We start from the raw sequence: 25,133 nt of genomic DNA, 5'->3' as shown, positions 1-25,133 counted from the left end.
ATAATTCACCAACAACGATGATTAATATTATTTTTTTTACGTATTTACTCCTCTAGTGAAACCGTATAATTTTTTTACGTATTTGGTGCTCCAGTGAAGCAATCTTTTTACGTATTTGCTGCTCCAGTGAAGCCGCGTCGATAACAACCGCAACCGATACACTGGCAGCGGTAAAATGCATTTATTAGGCAAACGGCGATCTTAGCCGATGTGCTTCGGCAATCGGCTGATTAACGGCTTCGGAATTGTGTTTGCGAGCTGCAATTCACGACAGTTATTCGTGACCGTTGCATCTGTGCCGTGTTTAGAAATTCTTAGGTTACAATTTTGACTGTAGAGAAATTCCATGACTGAAGACCGACTTGTAGCATTAACCATGTTGTCAGTAGAAAAAACACTTATAAAAGAAATACCAAACTTTAATGAAAAAGTTATAGACAAGTTTGCTTTAAAAAAATCGACGAATCGAGCTTATTTATAAAAAAAAATAATATATTTGGCTCTGTGTGTAGTTAGTTCGTAAGACCCTATAATGCAATTATTGTTGTGGCGATTTTGTTTGTAGTGTTTTTTCGTTTGCATTCCTTAGTTTCGCGTATTTATCGATAAAATTCTACTAAAAACATAAACTATAATAGCCACTTTACACGATGCAAGTAATTGCGCAATTAATTGCACAATTTCTTGCGCAAGAACTTGTGCAATAAGTTGCAACTAACTTTCTGCAATAAAGTGATTACACGGTGCAAACAATTGCATAAACTGACATGAAATAGACAGAAACTTTACAAAATAGCATAAATTTTAGGTTATGTTTGTTTTTACAAATCAAATGTAATTTTTTGAGTAGAATTATCAGATATTAGATTAAAGATGTTAGATTATAATTTGAGACAATTATAATATTATGTATTAAGTATAACAAAATCAATTAATACCTAATCCAAGTATGTAATACATATTATTCATTTACAAAAGGAAACAAGTTGTAAGAAATAAAATAGTTTTTTTTAATCCCTATGTTGCATAATTAAAGTTATTCACCTGAATAATATTATCTGTGAAGCTTGAAATTGGTAAAAAGTTCCTCTAGTTTTGTTAATAAATTGTTTGGTTTGAAATTTAAGATGACAGAAGTTCAATGTCATCAAAATCTTTTATTTGTTGACAGCAGAAAAGTAAAAACAAACACTGTAGCCTTAAAAGTTACTAAAAATATAACCAAATTGCAGAAAAAATTGCATGAAAAATAGGACATGTTCTATTTAGCTGCAACTTATTCTTGCAGCAAGGAGTTGCAGCTTTTCTGTGCAATTCGCGTATGACACGATGCAATTTCTATTGCTGCAAGAAATTGTGCAATTAATTGCGCAATTAGTTGCATGGTGTAAAGTGGCTATAAAACAATTACTAGTGTGCCATAATGTACCATTGCTATTTTTGATATAATTGGATTTATCTTCAATTTGAAAAGAAGAAAATCGGTAAGTTCTTTATTATTTTTTAATAGATATATAATGAATAAATATATGGTGTAAAATATCAAACTAAAAGCCTCGTTGTAAAATACAACGATTAAAAGATATTGAATTAAAAAAAACCAAAAAATACTGCAGAACTACCAAATTTTTGAGTCACCAGCCGCCACTGATGTCGTTAAATACTTTGGTTAGGCGTTGAGTACAGTCGGTGTTAAATAATTTTATAAGTTCAGCATATGCATTGTCAGGTCCAGGAGTTTTGCCATCTTTTAGTTGTGATATTGCTCTTTCCAGTTCATCTGATGTGATTGGTAAGTGGTCATCACATATTTAGGATGGAGGTTGTTCAAATCTAGTATCATCAAAAGAGTTCCTGTATGTATTTTGTCCATATGCAGATTTCTTAATTTCTGTCTTTGATGATGTTCCCCTGTTGGTCTAGCAATTTGCTAGCTGTGTTGGATTTCTGAAGACCAACTGCTTGTTTCACCTTTTTATGCATGTTAAACGTATCATGTTTTTGTTCTAACTACTCTCTCTCTTTACACTGTGATTTTAACCAACTTTCTTTGGCCTTTCGTATTTCAGTTTTTATTTGTCTCTGAATCGTGTTGTACATTATTTTGTTGTTTTTTGATTTTCTTCTTTCTTCCATAAGTTGTAGTATATTGCCATTCATCCAAATTTTTCTCATCTCTTTAGCACTGAAGAGCACGAAGCCGTTGACCGGTAAATGATGGATTGCTTATCCCAGCAAACACTCGGACCTCAGAGCCTCGTTAGTTATCTAGCAGGATGTACCAGATGACCATGATCTAGATCATCATACTAGCAGGTGAAGTTGACATTTGAACGGGAGAGGCGATCACGATCCCTTAACATCCTGAAATACTACATCATGTAATTATCCAAGGTAAGATAGAGGGAAAGCCCGGTCCCGGACGAAGGAAAACATCCTGGCTTAGGAACCTTCGCCAGTGGTATGGAGTAAGCACTATTTAGGTCAGCTGTGGACAAAGTAAAGATTATGCGACTGATCGCCAATGTTCTGGGAGGACAAGGCACTTAAATAAGAAGAAAAAATAAGGAACAGCATGTTAAGAAAGCTAACGGAAAGTAAATGGGGTGCATATCCTAGAGTCTTAAGAACAAAGGCACTGGCACTGTGTTTTTAACTACTGAATAAACGTCCCTCATTTGGAGGAGACCTCATCAATCTTCGGGCAGCCAGAAGTTTGGTCGTTCAGAGAGAAAAAAATATGCGCTCTCTGAGGAAATCCTAATAAGGATTAAAACCGGTCAGAATGGTTTTGGCGTTCTCTGAATTAACCAAAAATAAGACGGCTCTTGTTTCCTGTTACTACGAAATAATTATTTATTTATGTAAATTTTACTCCCTATTTTGAGTATGGGGGACTAATATTTGCTGGAATCTTACCAGCTGGACAGGCTGGAAGTGAGATGCAACTATTTAGATCCCCTCGGCCTTTTTTGCTCCGGCAATTCGTTGGTTTGCAACTTTTAGAAACCAGGTGTTACCAGAAGATTGGTCCCAATAGTTTTATTTTTAATATTATTTTTAATTTTAATAAAGGTAAAATTTACACTAGGGATGGCAGTTGTTGACAAAAAAACCGGTTATTCCAAAAACCGGCTTTCAGTTTTTAATCAATAGCAAATACTCAATATTAAAATTTAGATTTTTGCTGCACTTTAGATTTGCTCAATATTCCTCCCGAAAAATTCCCCAACCATTTCAACCTAAAAATTTTCCCAGGCGCTTTCAAATTACCCAGGGCCGTGGACAGAAAAATCGGGCCCGGGGGAAGTGACTCGAGGGCCCCTGCCTGTATTGAGTAAAAATGGCCCTATTTTCTCAATCACTTAGTTTTACTACATAACTTAAAAATTGACATTTATTTTATTAACTTACTGTATGTACCATTAAAATTATGAAACCATATTGTCACAGTGGGATATCGAATAAAATGGAGCCAAATTAATTGATAAAACAGTTTTTCGTGTATTAATTCTTTATTACAATGTAAAGTAAAGTATATACATTATTTTATAACCTTATTCTAGTAACGCTCTGCGTGCTTTTACTAAAGCGAACGAATTTATGATTTCACTGAAATTAACTTTTCTCGCTAATTCAGCTTCTAGGCAAAGCATTGCGAGTCCTGCAACACGCATTTGTGAAGAACAAGAGCGATGAAAATGTTTTACTCTTGAAAGAACGCTCAGCACTGGTGAAGGATACTGGCAAAGTACAAAAAATTCGCAACGCGACGCAAATGTTAGGAAAGAGTACATCCAGATTCTTAACATAAATTTCATTTAACAAAACGAAAGGCATGGTATGACCTTTGAAATTCGCTCCATGAATGTGAGACAGATGAATCAATTCATTTGACAACTCGTCAGCTACGTCAGTCGGATATTGCTGCAAAAAAATTTTTTGCACTTTTTCGTATGTGGTCTTCATCTAACAGTGGAAATTTCCACAAGAAAGATAAAGTCTTGTTCAACTTTTTCACAGCTATAAATCGATTGTTGATGCCCGCTATTACAGAATCTAGGATAACGTAAAATGTATTTATTTTGAATTATGTTTCTTCTACTACAGTTTGAAAAATTCCTTGTGTTTCGTCGTCTGTCAATTTTGTTAACCTTTTCTTGTGTCTACCTAACGGCAATGTTGACGAAGTGTTCTCTAATCCGCCTGCAACTAGCTTGCATTCTTCTAAAATTATACTCCATCGATCGCGTAAGAACTGCAAATCGGTGAGCAAACTCGATAGATTGTATACTTCGACATCAATTGTAGCATCTCTGTACTGAAGAACAAGGTTTACTTCATTAATCGAACTCAAGACCTTTGACCATATTGAAGACATCAAAACACATTCGAAACCGCTGATGTATTTTAAAATGCCATCTACGTCCCTCCTAGTTTCTGCAGTCAAATTTAATGTTTTCAAATTTTGCAATGCCTCTGTTATTCCGGATATATGATGTGCAAAAGGTTTTACAGCCTCAATTCTAGCAGACCACCTTGCCTCCGATAAACGATGGAGTGAGCAGGGTATTTTACTTTTTAGAATTTCCCAACGCTGTGGGCTACTACTAAAAATATTGAAACATTTTTGTATCACACCAAAAAATGTAATCGCTTTAGGACAACACTCAGCTGAATCTACTCCACACAAGTTCAAACTATGAGCTCCGCAGGGTTAATAGGCGGCCTGAGAATTCTCACGAAGTATATGACTTTGCGCTCCTTTATATTCGCCACTCATATTTTTACCATTATCATAACCTTGCCCCCGACACTCTGATAGGGGAATTTCATATTTTCTTAACGTTTCACAGATCAGCTTCGCGATTGCTTCGCCTGTTTTTTTATTACAATCAACAAAATTCAAAAAACGCTCTTGTATTTTGAATGCTTTCTTCTCAATGTCAAAGTCGAGGTATCTTAAAATAAAAGTGGTTTGTTTAACGTGAGATGAATCTGGTGTTGCGTCAACAATGATCGTGTAATATTTAGCTTTCTCTCGCTCTTTTAAGATAACTGATCGTACATGATCAGCGCACAATTGAATAAATTCATTCTGAATGTCGGGTGAAAGATAGTGAACCTGAAGACGTTTATGTTGATTTTGGAAAAGTTTCACTCTTTCTAAATGTCCACGTAGTAGTGGATCGTAGTTCTAGAAGTTCTAGAATTCCTAGAAAATTGCCATTGTTTCGGTCACCAATGAGATGGCTTTCTCCCCTTAAAGCGAGACCTCTTTCCCCCAAAAACAATATAGTATCTAATACTTTAGCTAGAATTTCGCGCCATTTTGAACTTTCAGCACTAATTTGTTCGCACAAAAGGTGATTGATGGTAGACTCACTGTGACTCCGCATTTGTACCTCACGCCACCTAACGTAACACTGCATATGGTCTTTGCTATTTTCATGTAGTTTTAACTTTTCGTACAACTTTTTCCACGCTTGGTTTTTCGAATACCCACCTGGTTCACAAAGATGCTAACGATTTAAGGAAGTAGTACTAAATAAACGACATGGCAGACAATGAAAGGAACACATACTACGGCTCCAGACTAACCAGTCACGTTTAACCTTTTCGCCATTTGGTAAAATCTTGTGCAACAGTGAATTAGGAAAGGGCTCATTTAACTTATCACACGGAAAAACTTCTGGCAGTTCTTCATGACCTCGGTGAATTACTTCTTCAACTAATTGGGAACATATGAATTCTGTGGTTGCGGTGCCAATATCGTAATTGTTAAGCTTCTTATTATTTTGAGATTTCGACTGTTCATTCAACACGGGCTTTGGAGGTGTCAAAAGCGCATTGACGCTGTCATTGAATAATTCCTCAGTTTTCTCCGCAGACTCTGGGGGTTCCTCAGATTGTTTACAGAGTGGAGTATTTGTGGGAGAAGCGTAAGATGTACTGGGTTGCTCAGGATCGGTTTTGTTGTTTGGTACAGAAATGATTTTTGGTCGAAATTAAAATTGGAGAGTTTACCTTGTCCTTTTTGTGAATTTATTCGTTTTTGATCACGTTCGACACGTTGCTTGCGTTTTTGTGCACCAGATTTATGATTATACATTGCTAACCTAAAAACAAACAAAAAAATGTGAAGAACGAATGGGTTACCTATCTTCAGTGAGATAGATGAATTTAGGTGCCAAACAAAGAGTTGTTGCAATCGACGCTCTTCGGCAATAGCCGATCTGCTCAACATCTACTTCTATGGCCAAGTATAGTTAGTGTGTAACTATAATTATTGAATGTTCGTCTTGCCCAAAAATACCGATTATATCAAACGATTAATTTATTACAGTTATGAACTTAATGAATAGGAGTCTCTCAATAGATTTCTCTAGAATTGATATTTCTGAACTAAGCTCCTATTATAAACAATGCACAAGATTACATAAAAATATCTCGTCGTAAAATAGCAAAATGGCATCTAACGCCAACATTAACTAATCTTCGAGATTAATTATTACAAAAGTCTTGTTCATTATCACTTTTTGAAAGAATTACACGGCATTAAATTTCAACTGTAACTATACTTTTAATTGTACATCTTAATCTTCCCCGTATACCTATTTTTATTTCGACTAGTACTAGTAGACATGCATCGCAATATATAGAAACGAGCTTTCGGATTATTTTATTTATTGCTTGCACTCATTAACATATATACGAAATATTGGGCTAACCACATAAACACAAAAATAATAATACATATTATGAACTTACCGAATTAATGAGCTCTACGCCAAGAAGAAAATTATTATGCCGCTCCTGCGTGCAACAGTGGAAAGGAACACTTACAGGTACGTCTATTCGTGCGAGAGTCTGATCGAAGAAAGAAAGAAAGAAGCAAGCGACCGGCAGGCAAGGCAGGCATTAGGTGTCTCTTTCTCTCTTTCTCTCTCTATCACTCTCGCCTGTCCGCTCGCCCGCGCATAGTATCTGAATGGCATTATTGCTAGTACTTAAGATATCAAACTTAATGTATTTAAAAAACCGGGCCCCTTTGAAAACTCCGGGCCCGGGAGGAAACACCCCGGTCCCCCCCCCCCCTTGTCGCCAGGCCTGAAATTACCCTAAAGTGGGTGATACACACGCGATAAAGTACGCGAACTTATGGCTCGCGACCTTTTTCGCGCGTGTATCACTGCAAGTACGCGTACTTTAAGTCCGCCGAGTAAGTACGCCGTCGATCCAACAAGTTTGAAATCTTACTCGTAACCCGTACGTGTATCACGGCCGCGAGCCACGAGCCTCGAGCCATCATGTTATTGCGTTTAAAATTACACTTATATTTTCACTAATTAAGCAAATTGCCTAGAAATAATTCAGTCGTTTATTGTTGAAAGGAGACAAGTTACATTTTATAAGTTTGGAGAAAACAGTAAAACACCATTTTATGCTATGCTAAATTATTTTTGATTATTTGTTTTTGAGTAAACCTAATTATTTATAGGCTGTTTTATCCTCCTGATGAAAATATTACCCTCTTATCTATGAAATTTTGTTTGTAACCCACACTTTTCGATTTCGTCTTTTTTTATTAGTATTAAAAATAGGTATATATCACGATAGGATACAATACGAAGTATATAATTTTATCATATTATGATATCGGCGACCGCGATCTTTAAAACCGCGTACTTTAAGTCTGCCATGTCTCACCGACAACGAGCCGAGTAAGTCCGCGATCTTTAAACCCGCGTACTTAAAGATTGCGTGTGTATCATCCACTTAAAATTGGGCGAAAGTACCCCAATCTGGCAACACTGGACCCGTCGCTCGTTGTAAACGGAGGCTGCATGTATTACGTTGTCAATTGGGATATACCCAAAAGTTATTATCCTACCGATCTATCGAAATGTCCCTTGGATCTACCGAGTTTAAAAAATATCAAAATGCACTTATATTTTACTTAAAAATAAATTTGATAACCCAATTCATCTTTAATGTCTATTACCATCAAAAAAATTTCAGTAGTGTGTTTAATACGTTTGTATAATACCTTTAATTCCTAAAAATTATGTATCTATTGTTTAAAAATTACATAATGGAGATTCCTAATCGTAGTTCGGTATTCACAATCATAACATACAAGAGTCACAATACTTAAGTATAAACAATTATATTATTAGATGATGGTTGGAATATCGATTTCAAGCAGATCAATAATTACAGTTTTATGTAAATATTATCATCTAAATAAATTTTGACTTTTACAAGCCAACTTAAACTTGTATGTGAACTTGTAGTCCTTCAGTGATATAATCTGGAAATGTTCACTACTGGCTCGACAGTTTGGAATGGACTTTACTTAAGGATTGTTTTTGTTTTCAATAAGACAGTCCAGTACATCATCGTCCTTTCCACAAAGTGGCTCGATAATTTTACTACAGTATTTTGAAATATAAGGATTCAATTCCACTCGTTCAACTTCGATCTCAGTAAAAGATTCGGCGATATCCTGACATTTTTCTTCTAGAAACATATTCCCAAACTATAATAAAATTTAATTGTTTCATAAAAGATGATATGACACTTTCCTCCAATTCTTTGTTAGTAAATAAAACGTGAATTATGGTTGTTTAGGTTAATTACTTCGAATATTATTAATTTATAATAATATGATGAGTATCGAAAATAGATAGAAATCTCTTCATTTTTCTCTGAATCATTATTTTTTTCAGAGGTAACTTATTCGGTTTTTCACGGGTTATTATTACTTTAAAAAGAAAAAACCGGTTATAGCCGGGACAAAAAAACATTGTTGCGAATTAAAAAAACCGGTTTTAGGTTATAAGCGGTAGGTTTTTCCCATCCCTAACTTACACTCATAAATGGTAGATTTTCTTTTGAACGATAATAAAACAATTTAATGTTAAAAATAAAATATAATTTAAAATCGTTTCATATAGAGCAACGTAATTAGTTCTTAATATTATCATGTATCCACTGGAGATATTGCTGTACTTTGGTATATACTGTAGGAACAGTATCTCCACACTTTACTGGCCCAAAAGATCTTATTCCTTCCAAAACGTAGGTGTTTTTGGCAGTTAGTCTAACTAGCGAACTTCCACTTACGCCTGCAAAAAATAAAAAAAAAAGGTTACTGTAAATATATCTGCTTGTGCTTTTTTTAAACTAAACGATATAGGCCAGGGTAATAAGCCAAAAATATACCTTGTTCGTGTCACTCGAACAGCCAGGGTACTGAAGCGTTTTTTCGACAGGTAATACCTATGAGAACAAATTGTAACTATTTCCTGTTTAGGATCTGGCGGCCATTTTTATTTATAAACAATTTATTGTCAAAAAACGGAATTTTTCCTTTTTTTTTTCAAATCAAGGGAAAACAGTGGACCTTATGTTTACTTTAGAACAAACATCTTCGACAGCATGGAAAAAGCTTTAAAATGACGTATTACGAAGGTTGATATACTTATTTATTGTTAATATAATTGACAAAATTCTAAATTGCAAAAAAATTAATTTTGCAATAACTATTGTCAAAATTAATGTACAGCTTTGAAATTTTTGTCAAATGAGGATTCTTCGGTGCGTATTATGGGACAAAAATTTCGAAGCGAATAATTCAATTGTTTATATTTTATTCAAATTGTTTATCCCAGAGAGCTTTTTTTGCAATAACATAAGTCAGAAAAACATAATGTTAGAACCATTCTGCAGGTGTCAAATGAAAGAGCATAAGATAAGCTTTCAAACTTATTTAAAAAAGTTAATAAAAAATGTACTTATTAGTAATAAATAATTATGCAAAAGTCTCGTCAATTTTTTGTTATAAACAATTCGAATAACTTTCTTGTTATGGCCGGTAGAACATTTTTTTTACACATTCTAAAAGATGGCATTTTTACACGAACTATAAGAAAAAATAAGTTAGCCTTATTTAGGGCCAAAGTTAGCAACATTTTTTTTTCATAGCTAATTTGTTTATAATATATAAGGATCCAAAATAGCGCTCTTTCGCTTACAAAGACACGAAGTATTAAAACAAAATTTTGGTTTTATTTTCTCTTCAAGGGAGTCGTCAATAAAGCTTCAAAAATGAAGTACAAACGCGACCCGCTTGCAACCGACGAAGTAGAAGCATACAATCCGTGAGACCTAAAATTGAAATATCAACTTCAAAATCCTACAGTTTTTATATCTTAGGAACCAACCAATGGATTTTAATGTTTTTTTTTAATTTGTATGTACTTTTAGCGTACTTTACAAATATGGAGTCAGTTGATCCATAAATTATGAAATAAACAATTTAATTTGTTTAAAAAAAATATTTTTTTCAAAAATTTTTTTTTCGTGTTTTAGGTGCACAACCATAATGTTATGTATGTAATAATTATTGATAAAAAATGGTAATAAATATATATACAGAGTGAGTCTGAAATTTGGAATAAATTCAATAGTTCAAATACTGATTGTTTTTTTGAAAACTACTCATACCTGTTAATTAGCCTTTCAAATCTAAATTTTTTACATACAATAATATTGTATGTAGGATGTCCCAATTTAAAGATATGATGTCATCGTTGATTTCTTAACACTAGAAAGTCGGGCTTAGCTTACCTACCTAGACAGCCGGAAGGGATCATTTTGGCCCCACGTTCTTTAATCAATTAAAACTCAGTTTAAAGAAATTAAATCTACTCCAGACGATAGAATCTGATTTTATTTTTTACTTTCATTGTTTAACACATTCGCTGCCTATCACAAAACATTCGGAATACCATACAGTTTGCAGTTTTTGATATTTGCCACACATTGCCTTGTTACAGCTGCGGCAATGATTGGAAGTATGATTTCCATTTCAAAATATTTTCAACTGATATTTTTGTCGTTTTTGTATAGTAACAGTGATAGTTGTTGGTAGACCTGGTGTTGCTAGGCGAAGTTCCAGATTTCGGGAGCAAGGTATGGGGCCCATAATTCTTCACACAGCCGAAGAATAAACTTACAAAGACTGAGACTACTTTCAGTTATTTCTTTATAAATAATCCATGCAATTATTGCTTCCAAGTCAAGAGTATTATAAAACACGTACATAGGCCATCGTCTTGAAGTTACTTTTGTAGTATGAAGACGCGTCATTTGGTCCTCTACACCCACAATTGTATCTTTGTGTTCACCAACAATTTTATCTTTATTACGTAGCTGATCAGTACCAGTATAAGGGTAACCATTTACAATAAACATACATAAATATAATTTTACCCATCCGACAGGAATTTGAAAGCAAGGCTCGTCGAATTTCCCAGAAAACGATAATAATTTACACAGGGCCAATTCGGCCCCTTTAGACTTCTATGGTAGATTTGTTAGAAAAACCATTTAATAAATTTAGTAAACAATATTTTTTTGTGGTAAATAAGTATTTGTATCATAATATTAAAAGTCATAAAATATGAAATTATTAATGCCTTAAATAAAAAAACTACAATAACTTTAAATCGCAACAGGGGCCAAATTCGCCCCTTTGACTTTCTAGTGTTAAATAGCAAAACTGTTATTTTGATAGCTATTTAGATAGGGCATGTAAAGTTATACATTACTGCAAAATATCAAATTTTATTTACTACCATTTACAAGATAATAAAAATTAAAATTATGTCTGTAATTTGGGATTAAGAGGAAACAGTAGCGATCAACAGGTAGCAAAAACGCGTTCCAAGATTGCGGCTGTAATTTTGAATATTTTTTCGAGATATTTGGCACACGTATTCGTTATCTAATAAAGAATGGCGGTACAGAGCCCAATTTGAAAAATATATTAATACGTGGAAATTACTCTGTAATTAAATACGATATTAAAAAACGAGCCTGTACCGCCATTAAGAAGAACAAAAAAATACACTTTCTTCAAATAAACTTTTTTATCCGATGCCTAGATTTTGTGTCATTTTGGAACTACTAATGAAATAAAAAATTTTAGTAGTTCCAAAATAACACAAAATCTAGGCATTGGATAAAAAATTTTATTTGAAGAAAGTGTATTTTTTTGTTCTTCTTTATGGCGGTACAGGCTCGTTTTTTTAATATGGTATTTAGTTACAGAGTAATTTCCACATATTAATATATTTTTCAAATTGGGCTCTGTACCGCCATTCTTTATTATATTACGAATACGTGTGCCAAATATCTCGAAAAAATATTCAAAATTACAGCCGCAATCTTGGAACGCGTTTTCGCTACCTGTTGATCGCTACTGTTTCACCTTAATTTAATAGTTAAAATACTATTTTTTTTTTGAAAAATACTCAGACCTGTCGATTAGTATTTCAAATTGATTTTTTTACATACAGTAATAATGTATACAGAGTGTCCCAATTTAGAGATTTGAAATTATGGTATATTATCTTGTAAATGGTAGGGAATAAAAAATTGATATATTGAAGTTATGTATAACTTTACACACTCTATCAAAATAGCTATCAAAATAACAGTGTTTCCATTGAAGAAAATCAACGATAACGTCATATAGCCTAGGTCAATTAGGGTCAAAATTGGCAACATCTTTTAAAAATTCATAGCTAATTTGTTTATAATAAATAAGGATCGAAATTAGCGGTCTTTCGCTTTCAAAGACACGAAGTATGTATTAAAAAAAATTGGTTTTATTTTCTCTTCAAGGGAGTTGTCACTAAAGCTTCAAAAATGAAGTACAAACGCGACCCGCTTGCAACCGACCAAGTAGAGGCATAAAATCCGTGCGACCTAAAATTGAAATATCAACTTCAAAATCCTACAGTTTTTTTGTATCTTTGGAGCCAACCAATGGATTTTATTTTTTTTTAATTTGCATATACTTTTAGCGTACTTTACAATTGTGGAGTCAGTTGGTTCGTAAATTATAATAAACAATTGAATTTGTTTAAACAAAAAAACATTTTATTAAATTTTTTACCGTGTTTTAGGTGCACAATTATAAATGTAAAACGCTGTACTTATTTGAAAATAAAAAAAAATATTGTTTGTTTTTATACTAATTTCCTACCATTTTCACATATATTTTTAATTTAACACTAGAAGCACTAGAGCGGTCATTTTGACTGCTTTCTATTTTTGACCCTCTGTATTACTTATTCCTAGTTGTTTTAGAAAGTTGATAATTTAGGTCTTTTTGTAGATCTACTTGAAGAATATAATTCCTCCTTTACAGGTACTTATTATAATTACTCTTTGAGATGTGTTAATATATACCTAGAAGCACCAGGGCGGTCATTTTGACTGCTTTCTATTTTGACCATCTGTATTACCACTTATTCATAGTTATTCTAGAAACTTAACAATTTACGACTTTGTAAGGATTACAAGTTCTCTTTTGCAGGTAGGTACTTAGTGTAATTAGTTGTTGAATATGTTGATTTCTACCTAGAAAAAATGCGGTCCTTATTAGGCCGATGTCAGATTATGCGTTTTGACCGGATGCGTTTCCGCCGCATCCGGTGAAAACGCATAGTGTGACAGATCGGTCCGGTTGCGTTGGAAACGGATGCGTTTTGAGTCACCGGTACGCGCTTACAAACTGCACCAGACTAAACGCATAGTGTGACAGGTCGGTCCGGTTGCGTTGGAAACGGATGCGTTTTCACCGCATCCGGTCAAAACGCATAATGTGGCATCGCCCTTACGCAGGAGAAGTACCATATCTGAGCGATGATCAACAGATAAATTTGCACTTGCGTCGGCAATATGGAACTTACTTATAGAGAATTGTATATTTTGCTACTAGACCAGGGCCCATCTGTAAAAATATTAGTACATTTGGACGTTGAGAGGTGACTCAAATTTTTTTGCAGAAATTGCTTGAAAATAAATCAAATAATAATATTTGAGTTATCCTCCCTCTCAAAAAGGTCCGGAACAATGTTTAAATAATCAAAATGTCAAAAAATTAAGGAAAAATTCGATTTTTTTCTTGGTTTTTTGATTATAACTTTAAAAGTGTTCATTTCCGAGAAAAGTTGTACAAACATAAAAGTTGCGTAATTAAATTTCCTACAATATAGAACTGGTTAAAAATTTAAAAAATAGTCACCCTTGTTGCAAAATAGCAATAATTGTGAAAAAAAAACATACAAAAACAAGTATTCGTATTTTACGTTTTTCAACCATTTATGCTACACTTAGGACCTTCATATTTCATCCTGAAAAACTTTATGATACAGTAAAACAATACTGTAAATTTCATTAAGATCAGTTCAATAGATTTTGCAAAATAAATTTTGAAATCCGGTTTTCGTAAAAAAAATTCATTTTTTCAAAATGTTACAGGACTGAAAATAAAGCAGATAGCAAGTTGAAAATTTTTTTGCTTATAGAAGTGTACTGTACCTTTCATTTGCAATTTTGAAAAATTAAAATCGAGTAACACCACGGCGTCAGGAATTTTTTTAAATAAACATTAATTATTGGTGTTACGCGCAGGACAGCGGATAGTTTGCTCTGATTGGGCATTCCAATGACCTTTGATAATGATTGATACATTTTAATTTTTATTACATTTCGATATAAATAAATAAATTTGTTTATTGCAAAATAAAAACACCTACTCTATCCTTTGAAATAACACTTTTATTAGCAAAAACTTTCTTTGTTCATATATTTTAACTTAAATAATAAAAGTTTATTATTTTTAAACATATGCAATTGTTTAAACAATATTTCACATACAATAATAAAATTAGTTTGATTTTTGTGGAATTAAAATATTAAAATACAACAAAATATAGAGTAAGAAAATAATATATTATACAGGGTGTCCAGAAACTCTACCGACAAACGAAGACAGGAGATTCTTCAGATAATTTTAAGATAATTTAACCCAATTCACTTAGTCCGAAAATGCTTCCTAAGGGAGCTAGAGCTCTTTGAAGATGGCGTCTTATAATTAGTTTTTCTTAATTTCCTCCAGAACGCTTCTATTTAGAAAAACAAAAATTGGTAAGAATATTTATTTTCATGATATAAATCTAATCCATCCATTGCAAATTTCTAGTACCGATCATAGGCGTCCGTCTTGGGTAGGGCAACCGTTATTTTATCGCATAACTTTTTTATCTTTAACTTTTATGCATATCTGACACTGGATTATTAAATTGTGAAGTATTCTAGTACTAAAAGGTACTCTTGATTTAAATCGGTAGGACACACCGTTTTCTAGAAAAATCAATTTTAAAATTTTTCGCTTTTTGAATTAAAAAAAAATTTAAAAAAAAAACTGTTTAGAAAGACGAAAACCGGTACATTTATTTATATTCTAGAGATAAATCGATTTCATTAATTGCGAATTTCTAGTACTAGTCATAGGCGTCCGTTTTGGGTAGGTCAACAGTTATTTTATAGCATAACTTTTTTGTCTTGAATTTTTGAGCATTTTTGACACTAGATTCTTAAATTATGAGGTATTCGAGTACTAAAAGTTACTCTTACTTTGTTAGTAAAATACTTCGTTTTTTGTTGAAAAGTCTTTCAATTTTTTTTCAAATTTCAAAAACGAAAAACATTCAAATCGATTTTTCTAGAAAACGGTGTGTCCTACCGACTTAAAACAAGAGTACCTTTTACTACTAGAATAGAATACAATTTAATAATCCGGTGTTAAAAATGCATAAAAGTTAAGGACAAAAAAGTTATGCGATAAAACACCCGTTGCTCTACCCAAAACGGACGCCTGTGACCGGTATTAGAAATTTGCAATGGATGGAATCGATTGACCTCTGAAAAGTAAATAAGCATACCAATTTTCGTTTTTCTAAATAGAAGCGTTTTGGAGGTATTGAAGAAAAACTAATTTCATGACGCCATCTTCAAAGAGCTCTAGCTCCCTTACGAAGCATTTTCGGACTAAGCGAATTAGGTTAAATTGTCTTAAAATTATCTGAGGAATCTTCTGTCTTCGTTTGTCGGTAGAGTTTCTGGACACCCTGTATAAAGATTGGAAGAAATTTTGGTGGAAATCAACTTGTCTGAATCGAACACCGCTGTCCTGCGCGTAGCACCAAAAATTATTTTTTATTTCAAAAATTTTCTGACGCCGTGATAATTAATCGATTTTAATTTTGAAAATTGCAAATGAAAGGTACAGTAAACCTCTATAAGCAAAAAAAAATCAACTTGCTATCTGCTTTATTTTCAGTCCTGTAACATTTTGAAAAAATGAATTTTTTTTGCGAAAGCTGGATTGCAAAATTTATTTTGCAAAATCTATTAAACCGATCTTAAATAAATTTACAGTATTGTTTTACTGTATCATAAAGTTTTTCTGGGTGAAATATGAAGGTCCTAGGTGTAGCATAAATGGTTGAAAAACGTAAAATTCGAATACTTGTTTTTGTATGGTTTTTTCGCAAATATTGCTATTTTGCAACTAGGGTGACTATTTTTTAAATTTTTAACCAATTCTATATTGTAGGAAATTTAATTACGCCACTTTTATGTTAGCACAACTTTTCTCGGAAATGAATACTTTTAAAGTTATAATCAAAAACGGAAAAAAAAATCGAATTTTTCCTTCAATTTTTGACATTTTGATTATTTAAACAATGTTCCGGACCTTTTTGAGAGGGAGGATAACTCAAATATTGTTATTTGATTTATTTTCAAGCAGTTTCTGCAAAAAAATTTGAGTCACCTCTCAACGTCCATCTCAAAACAGATGCGCCCTGGACTATACACCTACAACTGGCTAAAATATATCTATCGACGAACAGCTTTTTCCCACAAATGCAAGATGTCACTTTACTCAGTACATGGTGTATAAACCCGATAAGTTTGAAATCAAATTCCGGCTTACAGCTAATGTCTAGTCAAAATATTTATTGCACGGATTTCCTTACCTACGGAAAGATGAACAACGACCAGACAATCAACTTCTAGGGGAACATGTAGTTATATTAGCCGTCTAATGGGCCCATTTATGAATAATGGGAGAAATGTCCCGATACATAAAAAGTATTACGAAAGAAGGCTACCAGCAGTACTGGAACAATAAACAAGTCAAGAAAGGATATTCCTCCGTCAATAAAAAACGAAAAGATGGAATTATACAAATCAAAAATTTTCATACACGAAGACTTGAGGTAACCAGTGAAATCAGGTGAACTAGAGAAAAATGATCAAAAATTTTCTAGCGCTGAATTTTCTATACTCAAACAATATCTAAATAGGCATAGACAAAAAGGATAAACCTAAAACCATTACCTACTACAACCATACAAAATACGGAGTAGACGTTGTCATCAGATGGCCATACAGTGCTCAACCAAATCAGCTTCAAGAAGATGGCCGTTGCAGGCTTTTTTTTAATATCTTAGATATGGTAGGAATAAATGCTTGCATTCTGTATAAGGAAGTTACTGGTTGTTAAATATCTGGGCAAACTTTCCTACTTCAGTTAGCAGAAGACTTGCGACAAGATCATCTGACTAAGGGCAACGGAAACAAATCAGAGATACAACACCTTAATCAAACAATAAACGTAGGCAGTGACAATATCTCGGGCATGTGATGCGGAGCGAGAAGTATGGCATCCTATGACTCATAATTCAAGGAGGGGTAGATAGCAGAAGAAGCATCGGAAGAAGACGAATTTCATGGCTGAAGTTTGGATGCAGCTCCAAACAACTATTCAGAGCTACTGACTCAAAAATTAAAATAGCTATGACGATTGCCAACCTCCGTAGCGGAGATAGCACCTGAAGAAGAAGAAGTGGAAAACTGGGAACTAAAATAAAACATGTGAAAGTCATATACCTATGTAAAATTTTGTGTGTAGGTCTTACAAGCAAAATTAAAAAAAAATTGTTACTACATAAATTGTGCTTAAATAATTAAATAATTTATTTAAATTAACTAAATGTCTTTTGTTAGTAGGTATTAACTCAATGTAGGTTTTCTTTTTAATTAAAAAACGATACGAAAACGACTAGCGATAGAAAATTATAATACCCGTCATCTTGACCGCTCCGGTGCTTCTAAGTATGCAAAAATGTTGGTGCTTCTAGTGTTAAGGCATGTTATTTTTAGCTAATGCCTCGACAACTATTGGCCATTGGCATGGTAGGTACAGTGAATTTTTGCAGTCAGGTACCTAGTGTCATGTGTAGTGTGTGTTGAGTAAGTGTCTTGTTACTTTGCAAAGTCGACGTCATTATCGTTGCAAAGAGAGGCTAATTGTATCCGAACGTCTGCGGTCCCTCCGGTGACTACCGATTCGACAAGGACATAAACTACATATTTTCATTTATTAATTTATAATACACAAAAAATTTCTGACCCTGGTGAGATTCGAGCTCACGACCATTCGGACCTTTCGATCCAAAGGTAGGCGCTCTTACCACTGAGCCATAGAGGTGGTTTTAAGGCATGTTAATTATTCGTTAAATAGTCAATTTAATGATTGAAATTACTGCAACTCTAAACATATTTATAGAGTAACACTGTCATTTTGATAGCTACTTTAATAGGGTGTGTAAAGTTATACATAACTGCAAAATATGAAATTTTATTCCCTACCATTTACAAGATAATAAAAAATAACAAAATTATATCTGTAATTTGGAATAAATTCAATAGTTCAAATACTAATTGTTTTGTTGAAAATTGCTCAGAACTGTCCATTAGTATTTCAAATCGAAATTTTTTTCATACAATAATAATGTATACAGGGTGTCCTAATTAGGAGATATGACGTTATCGTTGATTTTCTTCAATGGCAACACTGTTATTTTGATCTATTTTGATAGAGTGTGTAAAGTTATACATAACTGCAATATATAAATTTTTTATTCCCTACCATTTACAAGATAATAAATCATAATTTTAAATCTCTAAATTGGGACACCCTGCATACATTATTACTGTATGTAAAAAAAAAAAAATCAATTTGAAATACTAATCGACAGGTGTGAGCATTTTTCAAAAAAAAACAATTAGTATTTTAACTATTAAATTAATCCCAAATTACAGACAAAATTTAATTTTTATTATCTTGTAAATGGTAGTAAATAAAATTTGATATTTTGCAGTTGTGTATAACTTCACACGCCCTATGTAAATAGCTATGAAAATAACAGTGTTGCTATTTAATAAATCAACGATGACGTCATATCTTTAAATTGGGACAACCTATATACATTATTATTGTATGTAAAAAATTTAGATTTGAAATATTAATTGACAGGTCTAAGTAATTTTAAAAAAAAACAATCAGTATTGGAACTATTGAAATTATTCCAAATTACAGACTCACTCTGTATATATATTTATTACAATTTTTTATCAATAATTATTACATACATAACATTATGGTTGTGCACCTAAAACACGGTAAAAAAAATTTTTTTGAAAAAAATAATTTTTTTTTAAACAAATTAAATTGTTTATTTCATAATTTATGAATCAACTGACTCTATTTATGAAACATTAAAATCCATTGGTTGGTTCCCAAGATACAAAAAACTGTAGGATTTTGAAGTTGATATTTCAATTTTAGGTCGCACGGAGTGTATGCTTCTACTTCGTCGGTTGTAAGCGGGTCGCGTTTGTACTTCATTTTTAAAGCTTTATTGACGACTCCCTTGAAGAGAAAATAAAACCAAAATTTTTTTTTAATACATCGTGTCTTTGAAAGCGAAAGAGCGCTATTTTCGATCCTTATTTATTATAAACAAATTAGCTATGAATTTTTAAAAAATGTTGCTAACTTTGGCCCTAATTGACCTAGGCAAACTTATTTTTCTTAAAGTTCGTGTAAAAATGCTATCTTTTAGAATGTGTAAAAAAAAATTTCTACCGGCCATAACAAGAAAGTTATTCAAATTGGTTATAAGGAAAAAGTGACGAGACTTTTGCATAATTATTTATTGTGCCGTTTTTGACACTAAATTGTTTATAAATAAAAATGGCCGCCAGATCCTACGCAGGAAATAGTTACAATTTGTTCTCATAAGTATTACCTGTCGAAAAAACGTTTCAGTACCCTGGCTGCTCGAGTGTCATGGAAAAAACCTTATTATCCTGGACTAATACTAAACTCACGCGAGAACAAAAATTATGTTTGTGTTTTGTATACCAATCTTAGAGGTTTCAGTTTTTCTACAAATTATCAGTTTTTTTTATTAAAGAAAAGTTGTCGCATCTACTAACAGCTTATTAGCGGCATTACTCAGCAAACAAAGTTTAACAATAAGTTTAGATTTCTTACACATAATTGATTGACCATAGATAATTATTTAATATGTATTTTACTCGAAAGTTTTCTCCTAATAGAACTCGTAGAGTATTTGGTAGATAGTTTATTAAATATTTTCTTTGGTATTTTCTATTCTCAATAAACAAATTGGTGACGGTAAGGAGCGTAGCACATAGGTCGCATATGGGGCGTTCGCTGGCCGAAAGTAAATGATGAGGGTGTGATTGTAGTGTGTCCTATACGTTGGCGTATATGTAGAACCGTTCGAATAAACCGTGTACTAGCACTAGTTTCCACTGTCGTGTATCTAGTTTTACCTATATTAGTTTATATTCCGACAGAAACATCCAGTTTTGAGATCTTTACATAAACACTCACGCACTAATTCAGATTCCGCGCTTGTTGCTGCATTACAAGCACTTCTGTCGTTCTGTCTGCCTCTTCATTGCCGATAATTACTATATGCAATGGGATCCATATAAATTTATGAGACATGTTGTTCTCTTGGCCAATTTGGAGTTCAGTTGTTATTAGTCTCTGTAATAGTTATTTAACCAACAAATGTATTAATAAGGGCGATTAACATTTGAGATATTTTAACGCGTGAGCGGGGCGAGCGCGTTAATGTTCGAGATTGCTAATCGCCATTTTAATTCACGAGTTCGTTACAAAACTTTTCCGTCGACCGTACTTTTCAGAAATAAAGATATTATATCCATCTTTTGATTTTTCAAATACACAGAATTTTAAACAATAAAGTAAATAATGACATACGATGACAGATAGTACTAACAGCGGCTACTTGATTTTAAATTTTTTAGTGGGAATATAAATAGGTATATGTTTGGTTGCCTACACCACAGGCGACTGCCAATCACAGAGCGTTTAATTAATTTATGCAAGCAATGTATGTTGCGTTGCCTATAATGAAATCGTTCATTAATAGAAAATTATTCAATAATAGGGGTCGTTAATAAATGATTTTGAGGGTGTTAAAATTGATCGTAAATGGACGGTCGACGGAAAAGAATCTTTAACATACTGATATTGCATGGCAAGAAGAGAGCTGAGCAAGTCGGTGAGAAACAGACATTTTGAAATAATTGAGAGAGAGGTGTGCTTGTTTTAGGACGCGGTACAGAGCAAACAGTTCAGCGGTGAAAATACTTGAACTAGGCTGTAATTTAAAATGAAAAGTAGACGTTGAAGTAACATTCGGGTCACGCTTCAAATTATTTCTTGTGTCATCATCATCATCAATCAGTCAATCGCGTTTACTGCTGGACATAGGCCTCGCTCAGTTCTTTCCAGTGTTCTCTAGACCGGGCCGCTTGTAGTCAGTTTCATGCTACTCTTTTTATATCGCGTCGGTTCTTCTAGTCGGTGATAGTCCTGGGCTTCTTTTGTAGTTTCTGGGCCACCAAATATATAACAACGATGTAGAGGCACAAAAAACAACAATGGATGACTAATGAAATCCTGGAATTGATGGAGCAGATAAGAAAACTGAAAGAAAACAAGACAGAATACAAAGAGAAACAGAAACTAATTAAGCAAAAAATCAAGGTAGCTAAAGGAAAATGTATGGAGGATAAATGCAAGGAATTAGAAAAGTTGAATGAAAAATATGACACGTTTGATATGTTTAAAAAAGTTAGAGAAGTAGCTGGTTTTTACCATAAGAAAACTCCACATACTATAACCGATTCGTCGGGAAAAATGATAATAGACGAACACGAAATTCAAACTACCTGGTATAATTATATAAATAAACTGTATAATGATGATAGACCCGAATAACTGGAGACTTTAGATGAAGGTTAAGGATCAGAAATACTCAAAATCAGAAATACTACATTCTATAAAAATGGCAAAAAACAAGAAAACCGATGGTCCTGACAACACACCTACAGAAATGTTAAAGCTGATAAATGAAGAAAACATTGGAATACTGGTCAAACTTTTCAATGATGTTTATTCGACTGGTGATATCCCTGAAGATTGGTTTAAGTTCGAATTCATAACCCTACCACAAAAACATGATCCGAAAAACTGTAGCGATTATAGAATGATAAGCCTTATGAGCCACACTTTGAAAATCTTCCTAGGTATCATCCACAGTAGTATCAGAGATAAATGTGAAGAAAACCAGGATAAAACACAAGTTGGCTTCAGAAATGGACTGGGAACCAGGGACGCACTCTTTGCACTAAATGTATTATTGCAGAAATGCCTAGATCAAAGGAAAGACGTCTTTGCTGTATTTACTGACTATGAGAAGGCCTTTGACACAGTGGGAAGAGAGTTTGGCCTAAACATAAACTGTTCAAAAACAAAATACATGGTATTTAGCCGTTTGGCCCATCAAGATTCGCGGTTATATGTTGATGGTCAAATAATTCAAACAGTACCCAGTTTTAAATATCTTGGTTACCATATTATTGAACAACTAGATCCAGATAAAGAGATAAAATGTAGAATCGAAATAGCCCGCACGACATTTTTAAAGCTGAGGTCATTCTTCTGTAATGATAACTTGCAACTTCAACTTCGAAAGCGCATGATTAAATGTTACATTTGGTCAGTCCTCTTATATGGAGTCGAAGCATGGACATAAAAATATCCACCATTATTCGTTTGAAGGTCTTTGAAAGGTGGCTGTACAGACGTACACTGAAAATACCATAGACGGCTATGCTGACAAATGTGGCAGTCCTTAAGGGAGCAAATGCTTCCCGCGAGCTGCTTGATAACATCAAATATAGAAAGATGGCCCCTTTTGGACACGTAGTAAGGGGATACCGGTATAATATTCTTCAACTTATTATAATGGGTAAAATCGAAGGACGCAGAGGAATTGGTAGAAAGCAGGCCTCTTGGTTGAAGAATATCAGGGAGTAGACAGGAATAAAGAAAGCAGAACAACTATTTATAATAGCTCGAGACAGAGACAGTTTCGCCATGTTAATCGCCAACGTCAACGGGACTTGATAGGGCACGTTAAGAAGAAGAAGGGCCACCATTCCATGATTCGTCTCTTGTCCACCGTCCATTTTGTGTTCTAGCTAAGTGTCCTGCCCAGTTGCACTTAGACGCTTAAGTGGAACTGGGCAGGACAGTTAGTTAGAACATAAAATGGACGGTGAACAAGACGAATCATGGAATGGTGGCCCATAAAATACAAAAGAAGCCGCGTCGTAGCTCTTTCGTATCTATCGCTGAATATCGTAGCTCTCGCATTTCTTGTGTTGCTATCGTTAAATATTTTATATTTTATTTTATTTTCGTTTTTATACAGAAGGTATTGAAATAAATGAAAAACCACAAATCGCCTAGAAAAGACGGAATAAACTGCAGCTATGCTCAAATATGGTAGAAAAGTGGTAATTAATACTATCCATTCCCTTTTTAACATAATATTAAAACAAAAAGAATCCCAAACAACTGGAAGAAATCCGTAACCATTATCCTACACAAGAAATAGGACAAAGTAGATATAAAAAATACCGTCCTGTAAGACTCCTAACACTCCTCAAGGTAATGTATAAATTTCTAACAAAAATTTTAACTCATAGATTGACGACAAAATTTGAGGAATACCAGTCGAAAGAACAAGTTGGTTTTAGAAAGGGATTCAGCACAAGTGATCATTTATTAACCCTTAAACGCCCAAGGGTGGGTAAAAAATGTCCACCTAATGCGTATTCCCTTGTAACATACTTATTACGTGTTCCAAAATTTTACAAAAATTATTTATCTAAAAAGGACAGCCCTATATCGAATATTAATGTGGTTCTACCGATATTTTTGAAAATAAAATTAATAAGTATCTATAAATTAAATATGGGTGGGCACAAAATGCCCATCTTTAGTTAAACTTGTTACCTACTAAATGTTTCTATATAAATTCTTAATGGCAGGAAGAAAATCCGCATACTAATTACATAATCGACATAATTATTCGCCACACTAAGGAGGCTGAAAGGGAGAATGCGGAGAAAATCGACAAATCTGAATTACTGGCTTTTATCGGTATTTTAATTTTGATGTACATCGTAATTTTATTGTAAGGTTTGTACACCGTTTATTTTAATATATTTAGAAGATACTGTTTTTTTTTGGCCTTTGGGCTAGGTGCCCATTCAGCCAGTAACAAATGTGTAACCTATTCTAACTAAACTAACTACACTATTATTCTGGAAATTTAAATGAACAACTACGATGGGGAGAGGAACTAGGATTACTTTTCACACCTAGGGGAGATACTGTGTTTACTAAGCATAATATTCTTAAGTTAAATCTATTTCTAACATTTGTAACAACTGTCAATAAATATATTTGTCATTTTCGAGGTGGACATTTTTTACCCACCCTTGGGCATACATGAAACTTACAAAAGGTTGGGCGTTTCACGGTTAAGTATAAAAATCCTTATATATGCCGAATGAGCAAACGAATACCACATCCCTCTATAGAGTTAATAGATTTTGAGAAGGCTTTCCTCAATGTGTAACATTGGACAGAGAAAAGTTCTTTATTAACAGTAGAATTGACCACAGATATACAGATCTAATAGACAATATAAAGAAAGCAAAAAAAAAAACAATTATTATTTATATAATAAAGTATACGAAGGAACAAAATCAATAGTAATAAATAAAGGCGTGAGACAGGGTGACACAATATCACCGACACTTTTCAATCAGGCTCTGGAAGATATTTTTAAAAGAATAGAATGGGAAGAAAAGGGTATAAAAATCTTGAACCGTCTAAGGTACGCTGAGGACATCGTATTGATAAAAGATAAAAAAGAAGAATTGTTTGAAATGATAAAAGAACTGGACATAGAAGCTGGAAAGATAGGCCTTAATAT

The 25,133-nt window shown here is 33.3% G+C and overlaps 1 protein-coding gene across 1 annotated transcript in view; it reads right to left on the bottom strand.

The window, feature by feature from the left end:
• Positions 1-8,916: 8,916 nt before the first annotated feature.
• LOC114327664 (phenoloxidase-activating factor 1) overlaps positions 8,917-25,133 on the bottom strand; it is a 70,771-nt gene continuing 54,554 nt past the window's right edge. Inside the window, exon 6 of the mRNA XM_028276338.2 lies at positions 8,917-9,131. Within this exon, the coding sequence (XP_028132139.2) occupies positions 8,971-9,131 (161 nt within the window). The 3' untranslated portion in view covers positions 8,917-8,970. The remainder of the gene's footprint in view (positions 9,132-25,133) is intronic.

The sequence above is a fragment of the Diabrotica virgifera genome, chromosome 7 (assembly GCF_917563875.1).
Source record: "Diabrotica virgifera virgifera chromosome 7, PGI_DIABVI_V3a".
Lineage (NCBI taxonomy): Eukaryota > Metazoa > Arthropoda > Insecta > Coleoptera > Chrysomelidae > Diabrotica > Diabrotica virgifera.
This window is presented reverse-complemented; position numbering and strand designations above follow the sequence as displayed.